At 32.8% G+C, this 26,444-nt stretch overlaps 1 protein-coding gene across 3 annotated transcripts in view; it reads left to right on the top strand.

Moving 5' to 3' along the window:
• ATRNL1 (attractin like 1) overlaps positions 1 to 26,444 on the top strand; it is a 919,082-nt gene that overhangs the window by 336,880 nt on the left and 555,758 nt on the right. For all 3 annotated transcript variants that reach the window (XR_012381651.1, XM_025881114.2, XM_073904148.1), the window contains exon 22: positions 22,191 to 22,285. Coding sequence is in view for 2 of the 3 variants with exons in the window: in XM_025881114.2 (XP_025736899.1) it covers positions 22,191 to 22,285 (95 nt within the window). In the remaining variant the exon portion in view is untranslated. The remainder of the gene's footprint in view (positions 1 to 22,190; positions 22,286 to 26,444) is intronic.

Below are 26,444 nucleotides of genomic sequence, written 5' to 3'. Positions count from 1 at the left end.
ATCACCATACATTACATCATTAGTTTTTGATGTAGTGTTCCATGATTCATTGTTTGTGCATAACACCCAGTGCTCCACGCAGAATGTGCCCTCTTTAATACCCATCACCAGGCTAACCCATCCACCCACCCTCCTCCCCTCTAGAACCCTCAGTTTGGTTTTCAGAGTCCATCGTCTCTCATGGTTTGTCTCCCCCTCTGACTTACTCCCCTTCATTCTTCCCCTCCTGCTATCTTCTTCTTTTTCTTTTTTCTTAACATATGTTGCATTATTTGTTTCAGAAGTACAGATCTGTGATTCATCAGTCTTACACAATTCACAGCGCTCACCATAGCACATACCCTACCTAATTCCTCCTTAATTTCTTATTTTATTTATGAGCCCTCTCTTTTTCTTCATGAGTCTTGCTAAAGGTTTATCAATTTTATCTTTTCAAAGAACTAGCTCCTAATTTCATTCTTTTCTATTCTTTTAGTCTTTATTTCATTTGTTTCTGCTCTCATCTTTTTATTTCCTTCCTTCTACTGGCTTTAGCTTTGTTTGTTCTTTTTTAGCTCCTTTGGTATAAGGTTAGGTCGCTTATCTGAGATTTTTCTTGCTTCTTGAGGTAGGCTTGTATTGCTATAAAATTCCCTCTTAGAACAGCTTTTGTTGCATCCCAAGGTTTTGGATCATTGTGTTTTTCTTTTCATTTGTCTTCATGTATTTTTTTATTTCCTCTTTGATTTCTTAGTTGATCCATTCATTGTTTAGTAGCATGTTATTTGGTCTCCATGTATTTCTGTTCTTTCCAGATTTTTTCTTGTGATTAATTTCTAGTTTCATACTCTTGTGTTTGGAAAGATGCATGATATGATTTCAATCTTTTTGAATTTATTGAGACTTGTTTTATGGTCTAACATGTAATCTGTTCTGGATAATATTCCATGTACATTTGAAAAGAATGTGTATTCTACTGTTGGATGATGTTCTGAATATATCTGTTAGGTTGATCTGATCTAATGAATCATTCAAAGCCACTGTTTCCTTACTGATTTTTTTGTCTGGATGATCTATCCATTGATGTAAGTGGGGTGTTACAGTCCTCTACTATTATTGTATTATTGTTAATTTCTTCCTTTATATCTGTTAATAGTTGCTTTATATATTTAAATCCTCCGATGTTGGGTACATAGATATTTACAATTGGTATATACTCTTTTTGGATTGTTCTATGATTGTGGAGTGTCCCTCTTTGTCTCTTGTTACAATTTTTGTTTTAAAGTCTATTCTGTTCAATATAAGTCTGTTCTGTTCAATATAAGTATTGTTACCTCCCCACAACCAAAATTAACCCAAGGAGGTCCACAGCAAGATACATAAAATGACAAAAAGATTTAAAAGCAACAGAGAAAAACAGCTACATACAAGGAAGAACCCCTAAGGCTATTAGCTGATTTTTCAGCAGTGACTTTAAAGGCCAGAAGGGAGTAGTGTGATATATTCTAAATATTAAAAGGGAAAAAAGCTGCAAACAAGAATGCTCTACCTATCAGAATTGAAGGAGAGATAAGGAGTTTCCCAAACAAAACACACACACACAAAAAAAAAAAAACAAAAAAGAATTTCTCAAAGAAAAGCTAAAGGAGTTCATCACCAGTAAACTAGCCTTACAAAAAAGATTAAAGGAAATATTTTGAGTGTAAAGAAAAGGCCATAATTTGTAGTAAGAAAATTATGAAAGAAAAAAATTTCACAGGTAAATACAAACATATAATAAAAGTAGTAGATCAATAACTTACAATACCAGTGTAAATATTAGAGCAAAGAAGCTGAAAAATCAATTATGTTTATAAAAATCAGCCAAGGAATTCATAAAATAAAAAAAATGTGAAGTATGACACCATATACATAAAACATGGGGAGGGGAGTAAAAATGTAGCATTTTTAGAATGGGTTCAAACTTAAGTGACCATCAATTTACTATAGACTGCTATATGCACAAGATGTTATATATATGAACTTAGCGATAACCACAAATCAAAAACCTATAACAGATACACAGGAAATAAAGAGAAAGGAATCCAAGTATAACACTAAAACACTATCAAATCGCAAGGGAAGAGAGTAAGAGAAGAAAGGAATAGAGAAGAACACAAAAACAACTGTAAAACGAGTAACAAATTGGCAATAAGTACATTATCTATCAATAATTACTTTAAATAGAAATGGACTAAATGCTCCAATCAAGACATAGGGTGACTAAATGGATAAAAAGGCCAAGCCCATTTATATGTTGCCTGTAAGAGACTTACTTCAGACCTAAAGACACATGAAGATTGAATGTAAAGGGATGTAAAAACATTTACTATCAAAACGTAAGCAAAAGAATGCTGGGGTAACAATACTTATATCTTTCCAGTTTTTTTAGCCCCATACTGGGATGGTTGGGATCTCTAAGTACTGAGTCAAAGTGATGGTAGTAGACACAACCATCAAGTAGAGAGTTTGCTGTAACTTATAGAATATTTCCTTTATCAAGTTAAAAAATTATTATCTACATTAATCTGCTACAAAATTTCATCAAGAATGACTTTTTCCTTTACCTTATTAAGTGTGAAGTTGTATTAATAGGTTTTCTAATGTTAAGTATCTTTTAATTCTGGGGTAAACCAAACCTGGGCATGGCACATTATTATTTGGGACAGTGCTAACTGTTGCTTGTTTATATTATATTTAAGATTATTTTCAGTATGGATGAATGCAAACTATACTCTTACATTTTTTCTAATGAAATGACCTTTGACTGCAATGTTTTAGTTTTTCTTTTCTATTTTCATACTGAGTAACTATGGTGATAGTTTTTAAAAATAAGTTTGAGAAGATTGAAGACCTCTTTTAAAATAGGAATAGTTAAATATTAAGTAAACTTCAAAGATTAGCTAAATGCAAACAAAATTTTGGGGTCTTGTGCTTTTTTATTGATAGTTTTCTCTCTTTCTCTCTTTGCCATATTATAACATGGTCTTTGGGTTTATTCATCCTTTCCACTGATTTTGTTTTCTAGTTCATCAATTTTAGGATTTGTCTGTAGTAATTTCCTTCTCTTATATACTTTTAATTGTTATTGTTTTTTTTTTTAAGATTTTATTTATTTGACAGAGAGAGAGACAGCGAGAGAGGGAACACAAGCAGGGGGAGTGGGAGAGGGAGAAGCAGGCTTCCCGCTGAGCAGGGAGCCCCATGCGGGGCTCGATCCCAGGACCCTGGGACCATGACCTGAACCGAAGGCAGATGCTTAATGACTGAGCCACCCAGGCGTCCCTATTGTTTCTTATTAACATTATTTTCTACATAGTTCATAGCAGACACTGATGCTCAATGTTTAGATTATAATTGATTAGGGGTTGTAAAACTGTGATATTTTAATTCCTTATTTCTTGATTAGAAAACTTCTATAAAAATAAATTTCATCTCATTAGATATTTGGTTACTCATTGCTACAGTTTATATAGGAAAGGCATGATAAATGTGATATTAGTTGTTTTTATTTGCCAGTTTTCAAAGTAAAGAATTATTTGCTCAATATTTCTCAAACATGACAAGATTTCTTTTTATCATAAACTTATGGACTCATACATATTTATTATGTTTAAATTCATTTGCTATTATTAACCTTACTGATGCTCAAATTGTCTCATAAATTATCTTTATTCTCTAACTTTCCCACATTAGTTTTGTTTTTCTTCTTTTAAACATTCTGGATTTTGGGGGGGCATATTTTTGTGTGATTTTAAAAATTAGAAATTCCTCTTTGATCCTTTTTTAATCTTTAGCTTTTATTGTGTCCCAAAGGAGTAACTAGTTACAATTATGGACGTGTCTAAGTTATATTCTACTTTTTTTAAAAAAAATAAAAAATATACTATTTAAATCTTTTATGTTTAAGACTAAGATAACTTTCCTTCTAGATCAGTGCTGTCCAATATAAATATAATGTGAACCACATATGTAATTTTAAATTTTCTACTAACTACATTAAAAAGCTTAAAGGAAACAGGTAAAATTAATTTTAATAGTCTATTTTATTTTGCTCAACATAGCTGAAATTTCAATTTAATATGTAACAGTATAAAAATCATCAATGAGATATCTTTTTCTTAGTTTTTTTTTTAAACTAAGTCCGAAATACAATTTGTATTCTAACCTTATAGCAATCTCAATTCAAATCAGTCACATTTCAATAGCCACAGGTGTATAGCGGCTACCATATTGGAGAGCCCACCTCTAGATTATATAGGACTCCCACTCTCAAAAATGTGAAAGGAATAGTCATAAAGCACTAGATGGCAGGCTTGTCATTTGTTATGAGTCCTTTGAAACTCAATAGCATTTGAAAGAAACGGTGTTTTAAAAAAGAAAAGGTCAGTAGTTCTTGTAATAGTGTTAATGGAAACTATTCTGATTTTAAAGATTCAAGTAAAATGCAGGCACACACTGTAGCTTAAAGCAATTGAGTGCAGTGTGGTGTTAACTTAATTGAAAGTAATATACCAGCAGTTGTATCCTATAGACAGTCTTCGTAGTTTTTTAAATTTCAGTTTAAAAACCAAAACCTGAATGCATTGGAAAGTGGTCATTCCTTAACTGGAACAAAAAATAAAGTTCCTAGCAGTGATTTGTCCTTTGGTCCTTGTAAACATTGAATTTCTCAATTTATTTTGGCAAATATGAAAAATAGTTGTCACAGTAGTGTAGTTTCTTTTTTTTCTTAAATGCTTTCTTTTTAATTATAACAGTTATAACAAAGAAAATTTTAAACACAAAATGAAAGACTGGACTATGAAAATGTTATATAGATAATATGTTTCAGAGTACAGGAAGTCACTATCTACAATCATCAACTTTATGCTACTGCTACATTAATTATTTAAGGACATGTAATGTCCAAACTACTAGTTATTGTTTTAGTATAGTTCCAAGTAATCTAACATATTTTGGCTTATTTTACCTTTTATTCTTGAAAATTACTGTTTTTATTTTGAATTTCTTCTATTGCCATTTAGAGTTCAGGATAAATTTTGTGATGATAATAAAACACTGTCTCCTTTAAGAGTAAGGAATTTAATTACTACTTTTATATTCAGTGCTCACTTCTACCACTCATCACATCTTACATTAGTTTATATTATGAAAAAAAATATCCATTCATCCTACTATAAACTCTTTAGTTATTATTGATATATTTAATGTTTATTAATGTTTATGTTTTGGACTGCAATATTTTTTAAGCATATTATTTAAGGATTTGAGTTTTTCTTTTGTTTGGTATATGAGATAATATTTCTAATAAATGTTATTATAGCTGTAAGTTACAAAAATCAAACTCAATTTAATTACTTAAAATGCTATGTCATACAAAGCAATGAAAGAAATTAAAACTTAAATTAACCTTGTACTTAATGTAATTATTCTATGTTTTGTTCTAAAATATGGATACCCATTTTAAGCTAAATATACTGTATTTTGTTAGTATTTTCTATGACTTTTTAATCATTTAGTATAAATAGCTATTTGAACAGAATCTGGCTGGTCCATCTGCAAATAGAGAAGTGACCCTGATGAACACAGAGAATCTAAATTCTTTTGTTTCCAGGATTGAAGACATGTTGGATTGAGGATTATCTGACAAAACATAAATTAACCACATGGTTGGCATTTTAGCTTATTCTTTGATTCATCAGTATTTTTCTTAAATTTCCTTAAGCTTATAAACCAGTATTTTTAGATGTTTATTTCAGAATTATTAACATTTTAGTATATTTTAAAATAAAGGGCAATATAGCACAATTATGAAAAAGTTAAAAATAGCTGATAAAAATTACTCTTGGGGACACCTGGTTGTCTCAGTCAGTTAAGTGTCTGCCTTCAGGTCAGGTCATCATCCCAGGGTCCTGGGATCAAGTAATGCATCAGACTCCTTGCTCAGCAGGGAGCTGCTTCTCCCTTTGCCTGCTGTTCCCTCTGTTTGTGCTCTCTCTCCCTCTTTCTCTCTCTGACAAATAAATAAATAAAATATTTTTTAAAAATTAAAAAAATTAAAAAAATTGCTATCGAATTAATCTAGAAGAGAGATGAAAAATTTCTTTGGCAAAATATTTTATAATGAAAGTGTTCTTATTCTGGTTATATAAATAATACAGACTCATTGTAAAAATAAATAAGGTAAAGCATAAGGAAGAAATAAAAATGCCTGAAAACCTCCCACCAGGGCTCCCAAGTGGAGTTGTGCAGTCTGTGCCCTCTGCAAAGGTGCCTAGCTGCAGGAGAGAGTGGGCACTGATATCCTGTACTTACTTTTCTTACAAGCCACATAACCTGGTGTGGGGTTGTATCTGTTGTGAGCAAGGGTTAATAATAGTTCCTTATTTGTATAAAGATGCTGAATGAGCAAATGAAGGCACTGCATGCTTTTCTAAATAAATCATGTCCTGAGAACGATTTTACATAAAAACTTACATATAATGTTCTCATTGTGAACAGCTTTTTTTCTCACTGATATCTAGCTCATTATTAAGCATCATTTATTAAATAAAACATAGTTTTTGTCCAATCTGGAAAACAACCACCTGACTTTAAAATAATGATAATATCAGTTAACATTTATTGAGCATTTACTGTTCCAGGCTAGTCTAAGCTTTTTATATGTATTAGCTTATTTAATTCTCAAATGAGAAGGGTACACTAATTATCAACATATTTTGTTTGAGGGAACAGAGGCAGGGAGAGTTTAGTTAATTTTCGTAAAATCACACGGCTAGGAAATGACAAAGCCAGTTTCAATCCAGCATTCTGGGTCTATAGCCAGACCCGTATTCCTGACTATGGGTAATAAAACTAGAGCAACAAAAATTAGTAATATATTTATCCCAAGTGTTTTTATATGAATAAAATAGAAATATCATGTTGAAAGAAATAAAGAGAGGGTCTAAACATTTAAAAATTCAAACCATTTTCTTAAATAAGTAGCCTTCATATGAAAATATCATACTTAACCAAAACTGATATATAACTTTTATGGAATTCCAATTAGAATTTCATTCAGTTCAGTTTTTTGAAGTGTATACATTAGAATAGATTACCTTAAAATTTATTTTAAATAATACACATTTAGACTATTCAGTAAAGTTATGAAAAGGAAAAATAGTGAGAAATTCCCACCTGATAGTTTCCAGAAATAGTATAACTTTAACTATACTGATTCCCATACTGACCTAGGAATCAATGAACAGAGTAGAGTCCAAGATTAGATTCCTGAATATTTGGTAATTTATATGGCAGTCATTTTATTTTTGTAAAAGTTCTTAATGACTTAATCTGTTTCTTTTTAAATATATTAAACTTTACATTAGATTATGGCTTTTGCACTTACTATTTTTCTGCCTTAAATACTATGTCTCTAGCTATTATTCCACTCCCACCTAAAATGGACTCTTTCAGGTATCACAATAACTTTTTTCCCGCATCATAACACCTACATAGTATGAAATTATCTCACTTGTTTATTTGTTTATATAAACGTGGGGTTTCTTTATTCACTAGAGTAAAAGTTTATGAGCCCAGGATCTTCTCTTGTTGGAACCCATACTTAGAAAAGTGTGTGTCTTTTAGGCAGGCTTTAAATAACACATAGTGGTAGTACACATACAAATTATTAACAAATAAGTGAATATGCATATATTGTGGCTGTATGCGGAAGTATTTTTATTGGTGGGTGTTTGATGAAAAATATTTAGAGATCATGTTATACATAATCAAGTAAAAATTGCTTTATATTTATTTTTTAAATTTATTTTCATAAAGTAGTACAATTCACCATTGGACAACGTTAAGCATCAGCCATTCACTTAAATAAAAATGAGTCTCAAGGTTTGTTTCTTCACAAAAGGGGAGTATGTCAGAGGGGGAGACGAACCATGAGAGATGATGGACTCTGAAAAACAAACTGAGGGTTCTAGAGGGGAGGGGGGCAGGGGGATGGGTTAGCCTGGTGATGGGTATTAAAGAGGGCACGTTCTGCATGGAGCGCTGGGTGTTATGAACAAACAATGAATCATGGAACACTGCATCAAAAACTAATGATGTAATATATGGTGATTAACATAACAATAAAAAAATAAAAAAAAATCAAGGTTTGTTTCTTCACTTAGTCTATAGAACATTTGTTTCAAATAAAATCTACATAGATTCCCATACGTCATTGCAGAGTAATGACATAGTCTAGCTACTTGGAGATACTATGAATTAAAGGAAGGTGGCTTCTGAAGAAGTCATGGCACATTATATGGAGACCCCTAAATTAGAATCAGTGATGTATAGGCATTGGGAATCATCATCATTCTTTTTTTTTCTTTCTCTAAATTAACATATAATGCATTATTTGTTTTGGGGATACACATCTGTGATCAATCTTCTTTTATTCACTGATGAAAAAAGTAAGAACCAACGAGTTTAAGTGTATATCCTAGGCCACAGAATCAGTCATTTTCGGAGTTTGATTAATAACTAAATTTCTGTGTTTTTTCTCTGAAATTATATCTGGCAAATGTTCAACTTTCAAGTTTTACCTTTGGAATTATTCTAAATGTTCCAAGCTCAATAGAATATTTTAATTAATAATTGTAAGCATGGATAATGCTGTTCAGCAAGCAATGAAAACCTAGTATCTGTTGAATATTTATTATGTAGAAAACAATTTAACATTAATTATTTCTTTTAATACTCACAAGAGTGACAGATTTTTTCTCCTTAATTTACTTACTGAAGAGTTACACTGTTAGAGCTTCAAGAGAATGTCAGTTATTGGAATTGACTCACTTTTGTTTATTAATTGAACATGTTTTTATTGACTAACTACTTTGTTGGACTCTGGGGATATTACCGTGAACAAAATTAGTTCTGCTCCATTGATGCTTATTAACTAGCAGGGGAAATAGATATTATACCTGTTATACAATTACCTAGATATATAATTGTCATAAGAACTCTGAATGAGAATTATAGATGCCTTGGGAATATATTATAAGAGAACCTGACCTAATTTGTGGAATAGTGAGTAGGAATGGGTCAGACAAGAGAAGAGGGAGCTTTGATGTGCAGATGACGATAGTGGAGTGGTGTGGATGTGAGAATGGAGGGCAATCAGAGGGGCAGCATGCACAAAGGTTGTCTGTGGCTGGAAAGAACATGGCATGTGGGAAACACATAGAACCAGGTGAAGAGAGGCAAGAGATGAGGTGTGTGAGATTTGCAGGATCCAAAGCAGTGCTTTATAGAACATGAGAGGATTTTGGCCTTTATTGTAACAAAATGGGAGCCACTGAAGGGTGTTCTGAGGAGACTAAAATGTTAAATTTTAATTTTAAAATAATCGGTCTGCTTGCAGTATGTCAAACAGCTTGGTGAGGGCAAGAGAACATGAAAGAAAGCATTTTAGTTCATTTTCTGAGACATATTTCTGGAGCTACATGTAAAAATGTGAAACAGTAAGACTTCTATTCACACAAATTCTATCATTTACTAAACTGATGTCTAAGTTGGCAACATATGTATTTATACAAATGCTATAGTTTAAGACATATTTGGAATCTTTAATATTTTTGTCCATCTATGTGCATCCTTTTCTGACCCCTCAGGATGGCTGAATATATGTGTCTGATATTTTCCTTCTAAACATCTCTGCTCCAAGCATTTTCATCATGTAACTAATTGGCTGTAAGTCAATTTTGCCGTAAAAGATAAAATCACAAAAAATTAAAGAGGGTCATTCATTAAAAAGGACATAATGAAACATGAAAATGTTTAACAAAATTAAAAACTGTTGTGAAATAAAAACATTTGAATACATTTAAAATGTGTGAGGATTCATGGCAATACTGCACAAATAACTGATTTTATTTTGCTGGTTGTACCTAAGAACTTGTTTTCAAAATCTTTTATTCATTCTATTATACATTTTTTTCTTGTTGATTTGTTTCCTCATTTAGCATCATATTTTTTTTTTGCTAAAATTTTTTCCTTCATTGGGAGGGATATCAGTTTCCAACTACTAGTGTGCAAACAGGGCTTTGTATTGAATTATGAAAGCATTCTGCACTGTTATTTGTTCTTACCATCTTGTCACGTGTCCATTGATGGATAGACTTTCCAAAGTTCTGCGGGAAATGTGGGTTCAGAACTCTGTGCCACTGTGTGGACCATTACGAGGGCTAAGATTTATATAGTATAAAAATGGGAGCACTGCATCAATGGAGAAATAAAACCAAACAGGTGATGAAACCAAAAATCTGTCAAACCAAACTCACCAGTTTTTTTTTATCTTTTATGGCAAAATTGCCTTATAGCCAATTATTTGTGCAACAGATATGCTTGTGGCAAAGATGATTATAGTGAAACTACATAGAACCAAGTATATATGATCATGAACTCATATGTTTATTAACAAATATGTAATTATATATAAATACAGATATGAGAATCTGACTTTTAAATTTTCTTAGAATTCATTCAGAGCCAATATAGTAAATAAGAAAAGTGAAATAACATTTATTGAATGCCTTTATTTTATGACAGTTTTCTCTAAGCCAAATACACACTGGCATGATTATGTTTAACCCATATAGTAATCCAATGAGATAGGCAGTTTTATCCCCACTGTGTCATCGAATCTCATTGAGGTTAGTTAACCTACATAACATAACCCAGTCGGTGAATGGGAGCCTACAATTGTGATCTCCTTAAATATTGTGGATAATGCTCAATTAAAAGTGAAATACAGTATTAATGGTGAAAAAGCTAATCATAAAGCCTCAGTTCCTTTCTCGAAATATTCAAGTTAAAAATTTCTGAGACAACTCAAAATTTATATAATAATCATTCTGGTTCCCAAATGAGCTGAAATTTGTATGAACAGTATCATTGATATATCATATACAAATCAAGATCAATTTCATTTGTGATCCTGATGTTTGCCTTCTTGCATCTCAAATATATAGATATTCCCAACATATATTTTGATGATTTTTATCACTGATTATTATTTTCTTAGAAAGTACATTATTGCATGTAGCTTTTGTTGAAAGACTATAACAGATACTCATTTGCTTTCATCACCTCACATATATAATGTTCTCAGAAACTTTCTTTGTAGTCCAAGTTCTGTTTCAAAGAGTCTTTTGTTGTAGCATTTACATTTTTAATCATTTCTAATTAATCATTAGTTTGGTGTAATATCTGACCTCTTTAAATATTTTGTACATGTTAAAGTCTTTTCACTTGATATTTTGTTTGCATAAACTTCTTTTATGGTGCTGTGTTTTATTCATTTTATTCAAACTTAATTTTGTATATAACATGTTATTCATTGTAGTAAATAGCAGCCACTTTTTTTCTTCCATGACTGCTAGTCCAGTACTGACTGAGCTACCCAAAAAAATCTGCTACTGCATGTTGGAACTCAATTCTTGGTTTGCTGTAGTCAGAGAAGACTAACAAGAGAGAATGATTATTTTACATGTTTTTTTGGCCTATACCTAAGAAGTAGTGAATTAGAAATGAGATATGCCATTTTTTGGACATAAATATAACTATATAGATCTAATTACTTATTGCATAGTGTAAATCATTTGAAAAATGTGTTAAAGATCAAGGATCAAAAGAAAAAAGTCTTCTGAGCACCTCTTTTAAAAATCTTTTTTGGGGGGCGCCTGGGTGGCTCAGTTGGTTGGGCGACTGCCTTCGGCTCAGGTCATGATCCTGGAGTCCCGGGATCGAGTCCCACATCGGGCTTCCTGCTCGGCAGGGAGTCTGCTTCTCCCTCTGACCCTCTTCCCTCTCGTGCTTTCTATCTCTCATTCTCTCTCTCTCTGAAATAAATAAATAAAATCTTTAAAAAAAAAAAATCTTTTTTGGCCCAGTTATGGAAGTGATGCATGTTCATTCTAGAACAGAGACAAAAAGACAAATTGAAATTGCTGATAATTCTTCTACCTAGAGAAAACTGTTGCTAACATTGTGTTAGACATTTCCCCAGTCATTTACTTATGAACTGACACTGTGGTAGGCTGAATAATGCCCTCTTTTCCCCAAAGATGTACACATCATAATCCCCAAAAGTTGTGAATATATTACCTTAAATGGCAAAAGGGAATTTGCAGATATGATTAAATTGAGTTTTGAGATGGGGAGATTGTCCTTGTAGATCCAATATAATCCCAAGTGTTCTTATGAAAGGGGGCTGAGGGAGATTTGACTACAGCAGTGGGAGTTGTGATCATGAAAACAAGAGGTCGGAAAGAGGTTGAGGCCATGAGCCCGGGAATGAGCAATCTTCAGAAGCTGGAAAAGGCAAGGAAATGAATTCTCTTTGAGTGCCCCCAGAAGAAACCATACCTAACACCTTCCTTTTACTTTGTAAGGTTCATTTGGACTTCATTCAGACTTCCAGAACTGTGAGAATAAATTCATGTTATTTTAAGCCACTGAGTTTGTGATCAATGGTTACAACAGCAGTAAGAAACTAATATATCACAAAGGAAATATTTCTCAAAATTATTCTTTAATTATTGCTATTAATTATTATTTTTATTCTTTAATTTATCCTTAATAGCTTTATGTATGTCATTATTTTGTTCTCTTGTAACTATCAGTGTACTATAGTTTTAAGATAATTTTGTCCATTTTTTTCATATTGGCAGTTTTAAAAAAATTAAATTTAAAATTATTGCATTTTATTTTTAACATGAAATCTACCCTCTTAAAAATATTTTAGGTGTACAACACCTACCTACTACTGGTAATTTTTATAGGGATAGTGCTGTAGAGCAAATCTCTAGAACTTATTTATCTTGCATAATTGACACGTTATGTCTCTTATTTAGTTATCCTCTGCTAACCCCCACCCCCATCCCTGGCAACCACCATGCTACTCTCTGATTTATAAGTTTAACTTTTTTAGAGACCTTACACAACTAGAATCATGGACTATTTATCCTTCTGTGACTGGTTTATTTCACTTAAGTCCAGCAGTTTTACTTCTGAGTATTTATCTAAAAGAATTAAAATCAGGATCTCAAAGAGATAATAGCACGCCAGTGTTCATTGCAGCACTATTCAAAACAGCCAATATGTGAAAACAGCTTAAATGTCCATTGACCGATGAATGGAAATCCTGCAATATGTGCCATGGATGAAACTGGAGGACATATATGCAGCTTTTAAAAAGTTCTTTTAAAATTTTCAGTGTGAAATAATCACAGACTTACATATATTTACAAATATTTCTTTGTGACCTTGACCTTGGAAAGTGTTGGGTAGATATTTATAGTATAACCCCTACTTTGGATTTGTCTGATTTTTTTTCATGGTTCAATTCAGGTTGTGCATTTTTAGTAAGGATAGCGCAGAAGTGATGTGTGTCTTTCTCAGTGTATACTATCGGGAAGCGTATGATACCAATTTTTTCCACCATTGATGTTATTATCTTTGATCAGCTGTGACTCTGTGGTAGGTACCCCTTTGTTCACTCTAAAGTTACTGTTTCTTTTTATATCTAATGAGTATCTTAGAGGAAATTCTTTGAGATTGTGTAAATATCCTATTTATCATTCATACTGTCACCCACTATTTTTAATATACATTGATAATTCTTACCTGAAAAAGTTATTAATGTACTTGCCAAATGGTGATTTTCTATTCCGTTATTTCTTCTGCATTTATTAACTATAAGGAAGAGCTGTTCCTTTCCCCTTATTTGTTTATTCAGTTATTTGTTTATATCAGTATTGCCTCATGGATATGTATTTTATAGCTTATAATAAATTACTATCTTTATTTTATAACTGAAACTGCTCTAGATTTGGCTATTAGTAATACCCTCAAATTGGCTTGTTCTTCTTTTTGGCACGACTCCATCATTTTCTGAGTATTTTCTTATTGTCTTGTACTACAAGACATTTCAGACGTACCTTGTACTTTCCTTGCCTTTGCTCTGGAATCAACCATTATTCCAGGAAGCCATGGTTTCTGATAATTGGAGAATGGTATTTAGAAACCAACATTCGGGAGCTAAGTATGCTCATTTGGTTCTGGGGTGGTGTTCTTTCTTTCTTTCCTTTTTTAAAAAAATTTTAAAATTAAATCACCAAGTATATTCTTCCTCCTCCTTCTTCCTCTTCTTCTTCCTCCTCCTCGTCCCCTTCTTCTTCTTCAACTCTACTATCATTTTTTAAGATGCTTTTATTTAAATTCCAGTTAGTTAACACGCAGTGTACAATATAGTGATTCAACACTTCCATAGAACACCTGGTGTTCATCCCAACAAATGCACTCCTTAATCTCCATCACCTATGTAACCCATCCCCCCACCCATCTCCCCTCTGGTAACTATCAGTTTGTTCTCTGTAGTTAAGTCTATTTCTTGGTTTGCCTCTCTCTCTTTTTCCCCTTTGGTCGTTTGTTTTGTTTCTTAAATTCCACATATGAGTGAAATCATATGATATTTTTCTTTCTCTGACTTATTTAGCTTAGCATAATACTCTAGAGAGTATTATGGAATTTCACTATCTTGTTGTAACTGAAACTTACTGTATCCTGAAACCTAGCTGTTCCCTAAAGGAAGAGTTGACTGTTTTTTCTTTCCTAATATTGACACCTTAGAATCTAGACATGGGAATAGCATCTGCCTTGGTCCCTTTGACATCGATAAATAATTGCTTTTCTATAACTGTTCAAAAATTTCATCTCCTCTGAAGCATTATTCCACCTTCCTTGTTCTGCCTTTCATGGAAATCCTGTGCACTCCATTTAAAATTTTATCCACTTTCTACTTTTTCACTTGCCTCATTGTCTTTCTGTTATTACCCTCTTGACATGAGCCTTAGTTTCAATTTCCACACATACTTTAATTATGCATTAATTTTTTGTTTTCAATTTTTAAAAGGACTTATAGGACTCAAATGCTCTATACTCCCAGGACAGCTGTATTATAAGCAAAAAGTATGGATTTAAAAGAGTCTGGAGGGGTGCCTGGGTGGCTCAATGGTTAAGTGTCTACTTTCGGCTCAAGTCACGATCTCAGGATCCTGGGATTGAGCCACATATGGGGTTCCCTGATCTATGGGGAGCCTATTTCTCTCTTTCCCTCTGCCTTCTGCTTCCTCTGCTTGTGCTCTCTCTCTCTCTGACAAATAAAGAAATAAAATATTTTTAAAAAATCTTAAAAAAGTCTGGAGATCTCAGATATTAGGGCTAACTGTGTAGTTGTTATTAATGCAATGTGTTTTTTTTTTTTTTTGTGGAGAGATGAGCATAATCACCAATGTAGTATAGTAGCCCCAAAGTAAGAATTGTAGATGCTTGTATATATATATATATTTTAAGATTTTACTTTTAAGTAATTTCTATATCCAGTTTGGGGCTTGAACTCACAACTCTGAGATCAAGAGTTGCATGTGCCACTGACTGAGCCAGCGAGGCACCCTGGTGTTTATATTTTTATATTCTATCTGACTATATACTAAACTTGTTTATTATTTTAGTGGTTTTATATTTCTTGGTAAATGATCTGATTTTAGACATAAAAAGATAACTTTGTTTTCTTCTTTTATTCTAACTTGAAATCTGTCATCTATTCACTACCAGACCTTTATGTTATGCTGTTTCCTTATTTGTATTTGTCTCTTAGTTGTAGAATGTGATGAATAATTTTTTTGCAGGAGAGTATATAGATCATGTCCTTCTAGGACATTTGCTTACCTGAGATTTATCACTATGTTGTTTTTCTGTGTAGACAGCATGGCTGAGTATACATATTCCATAAATATTGCTCCAGTTTCTTTTCTTTTGATATATATTGTTACTTAAGAACACTTGTCATCTTGCTTCATCTTACTTTGTAAATATCTCATTTGCCTGTGTGAATGTGTGTGTGCATGTGCGCACATGCCTGTACACAGGAACATGCTCAGATGTCAGTATATTTTTTAAATAACAGCTTTATTGGGATATAATTCATATACTCCAAATCTCACTCTTTTTAAAGTGTACAATTCCATGTCTTTTAGTATATTTGGAAAGTTGTGTGACCATCACCATAATCTAATTTTAGAACATTTTCATCACTCCTAAGAGACACCAGTACATATATAACAGTCACTCCTCATTCTTCCTTCTCCCAAACCCTAACAAACTTCTTTCTGTCTCTATGGATTTGTCTACTTTGAGATATATATATATATAATATAAATGTTATTTTATATTTATATATATCTATATATATATATAAATGTTACTGTGGAATGTATGGTCTTTTGTGACTGACTTATTTACCATGTTTCAAGAGTCATTCATGTTATACTGAGTATCAGTACTTCATTCCTTTTAATGGCAAAATAATATTCCAATCTGTCTTCAACAGATCTTTTCTATCATATAACATATATGTGTATAATATGTATATATCATGTACTTTTTCAATTTGTCATGATGTCTTCTTTAACAACATTAGTTATGCATATATTGAACATTTCTATGCCTATTACTCCTCTTGAGTGATTTTCATCTCTGTTCTAATTCTGGGAGGCTTTTTCAGATTTGACCTACATAGCACTGATTCAGTCTTACATTGTTTTAATTATTTTCTTTTCTGATTCTGTTACTATGTTTAATTTTACCATTATTTTATTACATTTTGTTTCTGTATTTTTTTAGTTTTATTTAGCTCCTTTTTATTGTAGCCTTCAGTGTTATTATCTCATCTTTCATCTTTAATTTTGTGGAGTTTTTTAGATTTTCCTTTTTCTTTGATGCATACCAAATAGATATTTTTAAATGATTAGACAGTTTACTCATGTTAAATTATTATATATACTTATATATATAATAATATATATACTCTATGTTCACAAATAGATATTTTTCTTTCTCATTCAAGTCAAACTAACAAGATAAAAGATGTCAACTTTTTTCTCTTTGTTTTCACTTTTTAAAATCTATACAATTAGGGGTGCCTGTGTGGCTCAGTCAGTTAAGCGACTACCTTCAGCTCAGGTCATGATCCCGGGGTCCTGGGATAGAGTCCCGCATCGGGCTCCCTGCTCAGTTGGGAGCCTGCTTCTCCCTCTGACTACCGCTCCCCCTGCTTGTTCTCTCTCTCTCTGTCAAATAAATGAAAAATAAATTAATTAACCACATTTCAAGTGCCCAGTAGTTAATATGGGTAGTGGCTCGTACATTGGATGGACACTGCAGGTCTTTTTTTTTTTTTCCATTTTATTATGTTATGTTAATCACCATACATTACATCATTAGTTTTTGATGTAGTGTTCCATGGTTCATTGTTTGCATATAACACCCAGTGCTCCATGCAGTACGTGCCCTCTTTAATACCCATCACCAGGCTAACCCATCCTCCTACCCCCCTCCCCTAGAGTCTCTCATGGTTTGTCTCCCCTTCCGATTTCCCCCTCTTCATTTTTCCCTTCCTGCTGTCTTCTTCTTCTTCTTTTTAAACATATAATGTATTATTTGTTTCAGAGGTACAGGTCTGTGATTCAACAGTCCTACACAATTCACAGCGCTCTGTGACACTGCAGGTCTTAATGCTTTAAAAAAAAATCTATACAATAAGAATTTGCAGCCAGAATTATGAACAGTTTCATATTCACATTAAGTTCTACCAAGTTCATAGAAAAAGTGAAAGAACTGTAAAGAAGAGTAGCTATTTTTTACATCTGTTTTACCCATATTTGTAGGCCTTATTTTTAGATACAGTTGGGAAATTAATTGCAAACTTCTAATTTTCCCCGAATTATCAGAGATTGCTGATTGTTAACCAAAATATTTAAGAGTTGGTTGTATCATTTACACTTGTTCCAAACTTCAGGGCTTAGTCTGTAAAATCAGAGGATTCATTTATATAGGGTTTATGGTTTCTTCAAGTTGTGACATATATCCCTTTGGTATTTTTCTATTCACAAACTTTTCAAATAATTGTTTCTAGCCAGTAATATATTTAAACATGCAGTATACAGTTTACACTTTTTAAATTATGAAAATTTAAAATACACTGAAAAGTATAGTGCATGTACTTTTATATATATATTATATATCCTTTTGTAGTATATATATTATCATTTGAAGGTTATGTATGTTACTGAGGTTTAGTAAAACTTAACACTTTGCTGTATTTCCTGCAGCAATACAGTCTCCAACTCTGCTCACCTTAGCGCAAGATGAACATGGTTTACAGGGCTCCACCCTACATACAGTCTCAGCAGCAGGATTTTCCTAGGACTTTTTTTTTTTTTTTTTTGGTATGAACTTGTTGTTTCCAGATTGTAGCTGCTCTAGCACTGAGGTGGGGATACATAGAAAGCAAAAACAACCAACAAACAAAAACCTCACAAACCTAGGGAATGAACCACTGGGCCATCCCTTGAGTTCCGAGCTCATTGCCTTTTACCTACCCAAGGACATGCACTGTTGGTGTGAATGCAAACTAGTGTAGCCAATGTGGAAAACAGTATGGAGGTACCTCAAAATATAAAAATTGAACTACCACATGATCCAGTAATTCTGCTTCTGGGTGTTTACCCAAAGAATATGAAAACACTAATTCAAAAAGATATATGCATCCCTATATTTATTGCAGCATTATTTGCAATAGCCAAAGTATGGAAGCAGCCCAAGTGTCCATTGATAGATGAGTGGATAAAGCTGTGGTATATGTGCACAATGGCATATTATGTGCACATATACCATAAAAAGGAATGAAATCTTGTCATTTGCAACAACATGGATGGATCTGGAGAGTATAATACTAAGTGAAATAAGTCAGCCAAAGAAAGACAAATACCATATGATTTCACTCATATGTGGAATTTGAGAAATAAAACAAATGAACAAAGAAAAAATAAAAAGAGACAAACTTAAGAAAAAAAGGAGACAAACCAAAAAATCAGACTCTTAACTATAGAGAACGAACAGACTGATTGTTACCAGTGGGGGGGTGGGGTCGGGGGTGGGGGGTGGAATAAGTATAACGGATTAAGAGTACGTTTAGCTTGATGAGCACTGAGTCATGTATAGAGCTGTTGAATTACTATATTGTACACCTGAAACTAACACTGTATGTTAAGTATACTGGAATGTAAAAGAAGTAGTTTTCTCACCTCTCTTGATCACACTTATTCCTCCTGCTACTTTGTCATTACTCCTTAGTTATGGATAACGCAATAAACTGAGTTGACTGTAGTCAAACAGGACTTCCCGTTGTATACCATAAGGAAGTGGTTCATTAAAATAGTACAAATCTTATTTTCAAATTACGTATATTTGCATAAACTTGATACTTATTTTACATTTTAATGTTTTATGTCCTGTACTGTATTTACCTAAGAAGTTCGGAGTAAGTTTCAGCATTGAGATACATGTTTTTAGTGCCAGGTAATTATTCATTTGTGACTCTCCTACAAATATACCAACATGATGTTTGAAACTGGTGTGGGGAGAAATAGATCATTTCCAGGTTAAGTGGAAAATTGCACAGTTGGCTTCTGGAGGACTTTGATTCTAAGTAGCTTTAAAAGAAATCATTTTGTTAGGACCACAAACTTTCTTCAGTTTTTAGTAATTAACATTCATTGATAGGTACTCTTATTAGTCACTTGAATTGAGTAATACTCCTACTAATTTTGTTCCACAGGATTAAGACTTATTTTTTTAGCCCAAGTGACATTAGGATTGGTCATTAGCATATATAATGATACATTGTGCTGCTCTTGTACTTCCAACTCTAATAAATAACAAAGTATAGTAAAATCAAAGTTGAATGCCCAGCCAAGAATTTGATGGGACATGATGGTGGCACAGGCCTAGAGTCCGTAAAGGCAGAAGAATGTCTGCAGGCTTGGGACACTGCAGCCTCTGCTCATAGCTATGAGGTGTCCCTTGTTAACAGTCCTTACGTAACTCCTGACTTCTTAATACTTCGCTTCATGCTAGGAAAAAGTAAATAGATTTATGCAGACAGATTCTTGAAACTAGTTTTAAAGTGCTTACATTTCCTCAGTTGTATTTTTCCTTCATTTTGAATAGATAATACCTTTCCTCTGTTTTGCAGTCTTACCTCTGAACCCCTGCCAGCTGGAACTCACCATGGTGATCACTACTCTCTTTTTTAAACAACATATTTACCCAACTCCCATGACACTAAATTCTGGTTTTATTCCTATTTCATAGGTTGCTATCTCCGTCTCCTGAGGATCTGATTATTTACATTGGTATGCCTCAGGGCTTATCCCTTGCACCTCTTCTCTGTTTATAACTGGTGATTTCCTGGCTTCAGGGTTTCAAATCTCATCTAAAATGTTGATGATTTGCAAATTAGTGTTTAGTAGATGTTATCTACTAAACAAGCTCTTAAACTCAATTCAACGTATCACTTGGAAATTCAATAAGTGACTCAACCTTTGCTTCTTCAAAACTAGGCTCCTAATGTTTCCTCCAACTCCCCCAAAATAAAACCTAGCCTTCTTACTCATCTCAGTTAATGCTGACATTTTGTGTGGTCTTGGGTCAAAAAAGCTTAACCTTTCTTTCTTTCAAATGTTACATCCAGTTATTCAGCTAATCCTTTGTGTTGAATCTACCAAGTACATTCCAAGTACTGACCTCTTCTTGTAACCTCCACTGCTAGTATTCTCGCCACCATCACCTGTGGCCTATTTCTTGCAACATCATTTTTTACAAGATTCATAGTTAAGACTTACTCTTTTTTTGAGAGTTTCATACTTGTTTCTTCTGCCTGGATTACATTTTCTTCAGTAAACTCCATGGCTTATATTCCCACTATCTTTCATCTTTAAATGTTCTGTCTCAAAATTTCAACCACACTCTTACCCTGACAGCAGTTTCTCTCCTTTTCACTGGTTTATTATTCTCCAAAACACTTATTGTCATCTGTTATTCTATATACTTAAGTTATTTATTTATTTATTTCTAATGTCCATCCAGTAGGATATAAGTTGCATGAGGAGAGAAATTTTTATTATTTATTGTTGTGTCTCCAATGCCTAGAATATACTGGCCTATTGAATTTACCTCTGCAGTTTCTGGCAGTCAGATGAAAATCGGAAATATGACCTATTGCATAATTCTTATTATCTCATATAAATTCTGAGAAAGATGAAGTGTTGCCTTACACTAAATTATATGAGAAATATATAAGGTGGATCTTATATAGTATATGTAGTAAGCAACATAAAGAATGATGCCTTGATAATTTTAACAATAATTTCAGTGCTATTATTCCTATCTTTACTTTTTATTTTAATAGTGTTTAATGGCTGAGGGCATAACATGAAAGGTATGTATCCGAAAAACAGAAGTCATCTCTATTTAAAATAATTTGAAATGTTTTTGTAAAGGTGGCAGTTTAACATTAATGAGTAATTCTTCACTCCTGTATACTATATGAAGCTACTCATGATATATAAAACTCAAATGTTTCACCTTGGTTTCAACATTATACATGAACATAATTAAAAATTATTTACCCCGATTTCTATTTGTCAATTGTTAATGAATTTACTTCTGTAGAATGATGTTTATCACAGAGTCATTTTAAAATTGCTAAAGGTAAAAATTACCACAATAATAAAGGAACAAAGAAATGCATTATAGTATGTGATGAAATATTATATATCTATTAAAGTTCATGTTTTCAAGGAATTTTGATGTTTTGAAAGTAGGGTACCAAAATGTCTGCCTGTCTATTTTTCTGTCTACAGAATTTTAACTGGAATCAAATGCACCAAAATGTTGCCTGTATTTTTCTCTAGTTATAAGGTTATGGATGACTTTTTAGTTTCTTTTTACTTATGTGTAGTTTCCAGAATATCTTTTCTGTTTGTAGAACTTTTGTAATGACAACAGAAGTAATAAGTACAATTTTTAAAGAATTAGGACTTCTTCCATATCTGTATTTTGCTTTTTGTTGCTTGATGAGAAAGATATATATTTTGCCAGTCTTGAATGGGCCACTAATAATTAATTATAATTATTTTTAATACTCATATACAATGTTTTCACCTAACTTTTGTTATCAGTTTGTGAAAGTACATATCAGGATTGTATTTTTTTTCCCCCCACAGACAGCCTTTTGATTGACTATCAGTTTACCTTCAGCTTATTACAAGAAGATGATCGCCACCATACTGCCATAAACTTCATAGCAAACCCAGAACAGGTGAGAAGATAATTTAACTTTTATAATATAATTATATTAATATCATGGGATACAATTTTTTTTGTCATTTTTTATTGTAATTTTAACTGCTTCTTGGAATTATCACACTATAGGGCTTTTGAAGAAAGACTAATCCTGTTAATTTTTTCTTTTCACAAAACTTATATATCCTTGTGATTCAGGGAGTTTGTGTGTTTGATATTTCCGATTCTGCCAACATTCTACAATTTAAATTATACATTTTAATTATTTTTTCAGTCTCTTGACACTGTTTGTGCTTACAATTATGCTCTCAAACTGGGGGTAGCCTTATTTGAAAATAAAAACCATAAATTCAAAACATGCTATATTAAATATGTTCTTTTTCTTATACATTGTTACACAGTAGTAATTTTCACTGTCTTTTCTTAAAACCACTGGTTTATCTAAGTTAGATGCCTGCTGGCTTCTTTTTAAATCATTTTTATTGAGATATAATTGACATATTATATTATATAAGTTTAAAGTATATATAACAACTTGCTTTGATACATTTATATATTGCAATATTATTACTATGGTAGCATCAGCCAACACCTCTATTATGTCACATAATTATCATTTCTTTTTTGTGGTGGGAATAATTAAAATCTAGTCTCTTAGCAAATTTGAAGTATATAATACAGAATTGTTGTCTATGGTAACTATGCTGTGCATTTGATCTCTGGGACTTATTTATCTACTCGTTGCAGTTTTTATCCTTAAACAACATCTCTCCAATTTCTCCCAGCCTCCAGCCCCAAGGGCTTTTATGAGTTTGGCTTTTCTAGATTCTACATATAAATGATTTCATTACAAGTATTTGTCTTTCTTTGACTTATCTCATTTAGCATCATGGAATACTTGTTTCTTTAAGCAATTTACTGCATCAGTGATATAATTGTAAAACTTTATGAAGTTTAAATGTATGAAAGATTAATTATAAATCATCACAGGAAAAGGCTCAAAGTTTCTTTGGAAATAACACACATATATTCCTATCCATCTGAGACTTTATAAAGTTAAAAAGTCAAGGGAATGGAAATATCAACCATACAGTTTATTTGGGTGGAATTTTAGTTCTATTGAAACTGAAAATAACTCTTTCAAAGTGAAGATGTTAAAAGAAACGAAGATGGTAATGTCTTTTTGTTTATTGTGGTTAGAACACTTAATATGAGATCTACTCTCCTCACACATAGTTTTTAGGAGTACAATACAGTATTGTGAATTATAGACACTGTGTTGTACAGAAGTAGACCTGATTCTTCTTGCATAGCTGAACCTTTATATCTTTTGAATAGTACCTCCTCATTACCCCACTCCCACCCCCACCCCCACCCCTGGCAATTACCAGTTTTTTCTCTATATCTAAGAGATCAGGGTTTTGTTTTGTTTAGATTACACATATAAGTGAGATCATACAATATTTGTCTTTCTCTGTCTGACCTATTTCACTTAGCAATACTGCCCTCAAGATCTCTTCATGTTGTTGCAAGTAGCAAGATTTTCTTCTTTTTTATGGCAGAATACTATTCCATTGTATATGCATACCACTATTTCTTTGTGTTTTCATCCAGTGATGGACACTTATATTGCTTCCATATCTTGAGTATTGTATATTGTAATGAACATGGAGTACATATATCTTTTTGAGGTAGTATTTTCATTTTCATTGGACAAATACCCAAAAGTAAAATTGTTGGATCATATGGGAGTTTTATTTTTAAACTTTTCATAAATTTCCATATTCTTTTCCACACTGTCTGCACTAATTTACCTTTCCACCAATAGTACATAAGGGTCTCCTTTTTTTCACATCCTCACCAACACTTGTTATTTCTTGTCTTTTGGGCAATAGCCATTCTAACCCATATGAGGTGATATCTCATTATGGTTTTGATTTGCATTTCCCTGATAAATAATAATGTTGAGTACCTTTTCTTGGCCATCAGTATGTTTTCATTAGAATAAGTCACAGGAATAAAAGATCCAACAGAGGGAACATAGTCAATAATCTTGTAATAGCACTGTACGCTGATAGAGGAAGCTGCACTTGTGAGCACAGCATATAGAGATGTTGAGTCACTGTGTTACACACCTTAAGCTAATGTAACATTGTTTGTCAAACTATACTCAAAAATTTTTTTTCAAAGTCTATTCACTCCTTTGTCCATTCTTTATTTTTATTTTTGAACTTTTTTCAAGTTTTAATTTAAATTCTGATTAGTTAACAAACAGTGTAGTGTTAGTTTCAGATGTAGAATTTAGTGATTCAGCACTTAAATACAACACCCCGTGCTCATCACAAGTGCCCTCCTAAATACCCATCACGTATTTACTCCATCCCTCAGCCCACCTCCCCTCTAACAAACCTGTTTGTTCTCTATAGTTGAGAGTCTGTTTTCTGGTTTGCCTCTCTCTTCCTGCCCCCACCCCCAAGCCCATGTTCATCTGTTTTGTTTCTTAAATTCCACATGTGAGTGAAATCATGGTATTTTTCTTTCTCTGACTTATTTTGCTTGATATAATAATCTTTAGCTCCATCCATGTCATGGCAAATGGCAAGATTTCATTCTCTTTTATTGATGAGTAATAATTCCATTGTGTGTGTATATATATATATATATATATATATACCACAACTTTTTAAAAATTTTAATTCTAGTATAGTTAACATCAAATATAACTTTTTTTTATTATGTTATGTTAATCACCATACATTACATCATTAGTTTTTGACGTAGGGTTACACGATTCATTGTTTGTGTATAACCCCCAGTGCTCCATGCAGTACGTGCCCTCTTTAATACCCATCACCAGGCTAACCCATCCTCCCACCCCCCTCCCCTCTAGAACCCTCAGTTTGTTTCTCAGAGTCCATAGTCTCTCATGGTTCGTCTCCCCCTCCGATTTCCCCCCCTTGTACCACAACTTCTTTATCATTCATCAGTTGATGGACACGTGGGCTCTTTCAATTATTTGGCTGTTGTTGATAATGTTGCTATAAACATTGGGGTGATGTGTCCCTTCAAATCACTATTTTTGTATCCTTTGGGTAAATACCTGGTAGTGCAATTGCTGGGTTGTAGGGTAGCTCTATTTTTAACTTTCTGAGGCACCTCCATCCTGTTTTCCAGAGTGGCTGTACCAATTTCCATTACCACTAACAGTGTAAAAGTATTGCCTTTCTCCACATTCTTGCCAACATCTATTGTTTCCTGTATTATTAATTTTAGCAATTCTGATAGGTATAAGGTGATATCTCTAGTTTTGATTTGTGTTTCACTGATGATGAGTGATACTGAGCATGTTTTCATGTGTCTGTTAGCCATCTATATATCTTTTTTGGAAAAAAATCTATTCATGTCTTCTGCTCATTTTGGAACTGGATTATTTGCTTTTTGGGTGTTGAGTTTGATAAGTTCATTATGGATTTTAGATACTAACCCTTTATCAGAGATGTCATTTGCAAATGTCTTCTCCCATGCAGTAAGTTGCCTGTTAGTTTTGTTGATTTTTTCCTTTGCTATGCAGAAGCTTTTAATCTTTTTTTTAATTAGCAACATTCACTTTTTTTTAAATTTATTAACATATAATGTATTATTTGTTTCAAGGGTACAGGTCTGTGATTCATCAGCATTTCACAATTCACAGTGCTTACCATAGTACATACCCTCCCCAATGTCCATCACACAGCCACCCCATCCCTCCCACCCCCGCTCCACTTCAACAACCCTCAGTTTGTTTCTTGAGATTAAAAGTCTCTTATGGTTTGTGTCCCTCTCTGGTTTCATCTTGTTTCATTTTTCCCTCGCTTTCCCTATGACCCTCTCTCTTGTTTCTCAAATTCCTCGTATCAATGAGATCATATGATACTTGTCTTTCTCTGATTGCCTTATTTCCCTTAGCCTAATACCCTCTAGTTCCATCCACGTCATTGCAAATGGCAAGATCTCCTTCATTTTGATGGCTGCATAATATTCCATTGTATACATATACCACATCTTCTTTATCCATTCATCTGTCAATGGACATGTAGGCTCTTTCCATAGTTTATCTATTGTGGACATTGCTGCTATAAACATTGGGGTGCACGTACCCCTTCAGATCACTACATTTGTATCTTTAAGGTAAATAC

This window comes from Callorhinus ursinus, unplaced genomic scaffold (genome assembly GCF_003265705.2).
Source record: "Callorhinus ursinus isolate GAN/ISIS: 27379988/994484 unplaced genomic scaffold, GSC_fseal_2.0 scaffold20, whole genome shotgun sequence".
In the NCBI taxonomy this organism is placed as follows: Eukaryota; Metazoa; Chordata; class Mammalia; order Carnivora; family Otariidae; genus Callorhinus; species Callorhinus ursinus.
The sequence above is the reverse complement of the archived record's forward strand: the minus strand, read 5'-3'. Positions and strand labels throughout refer to the sequence as shown.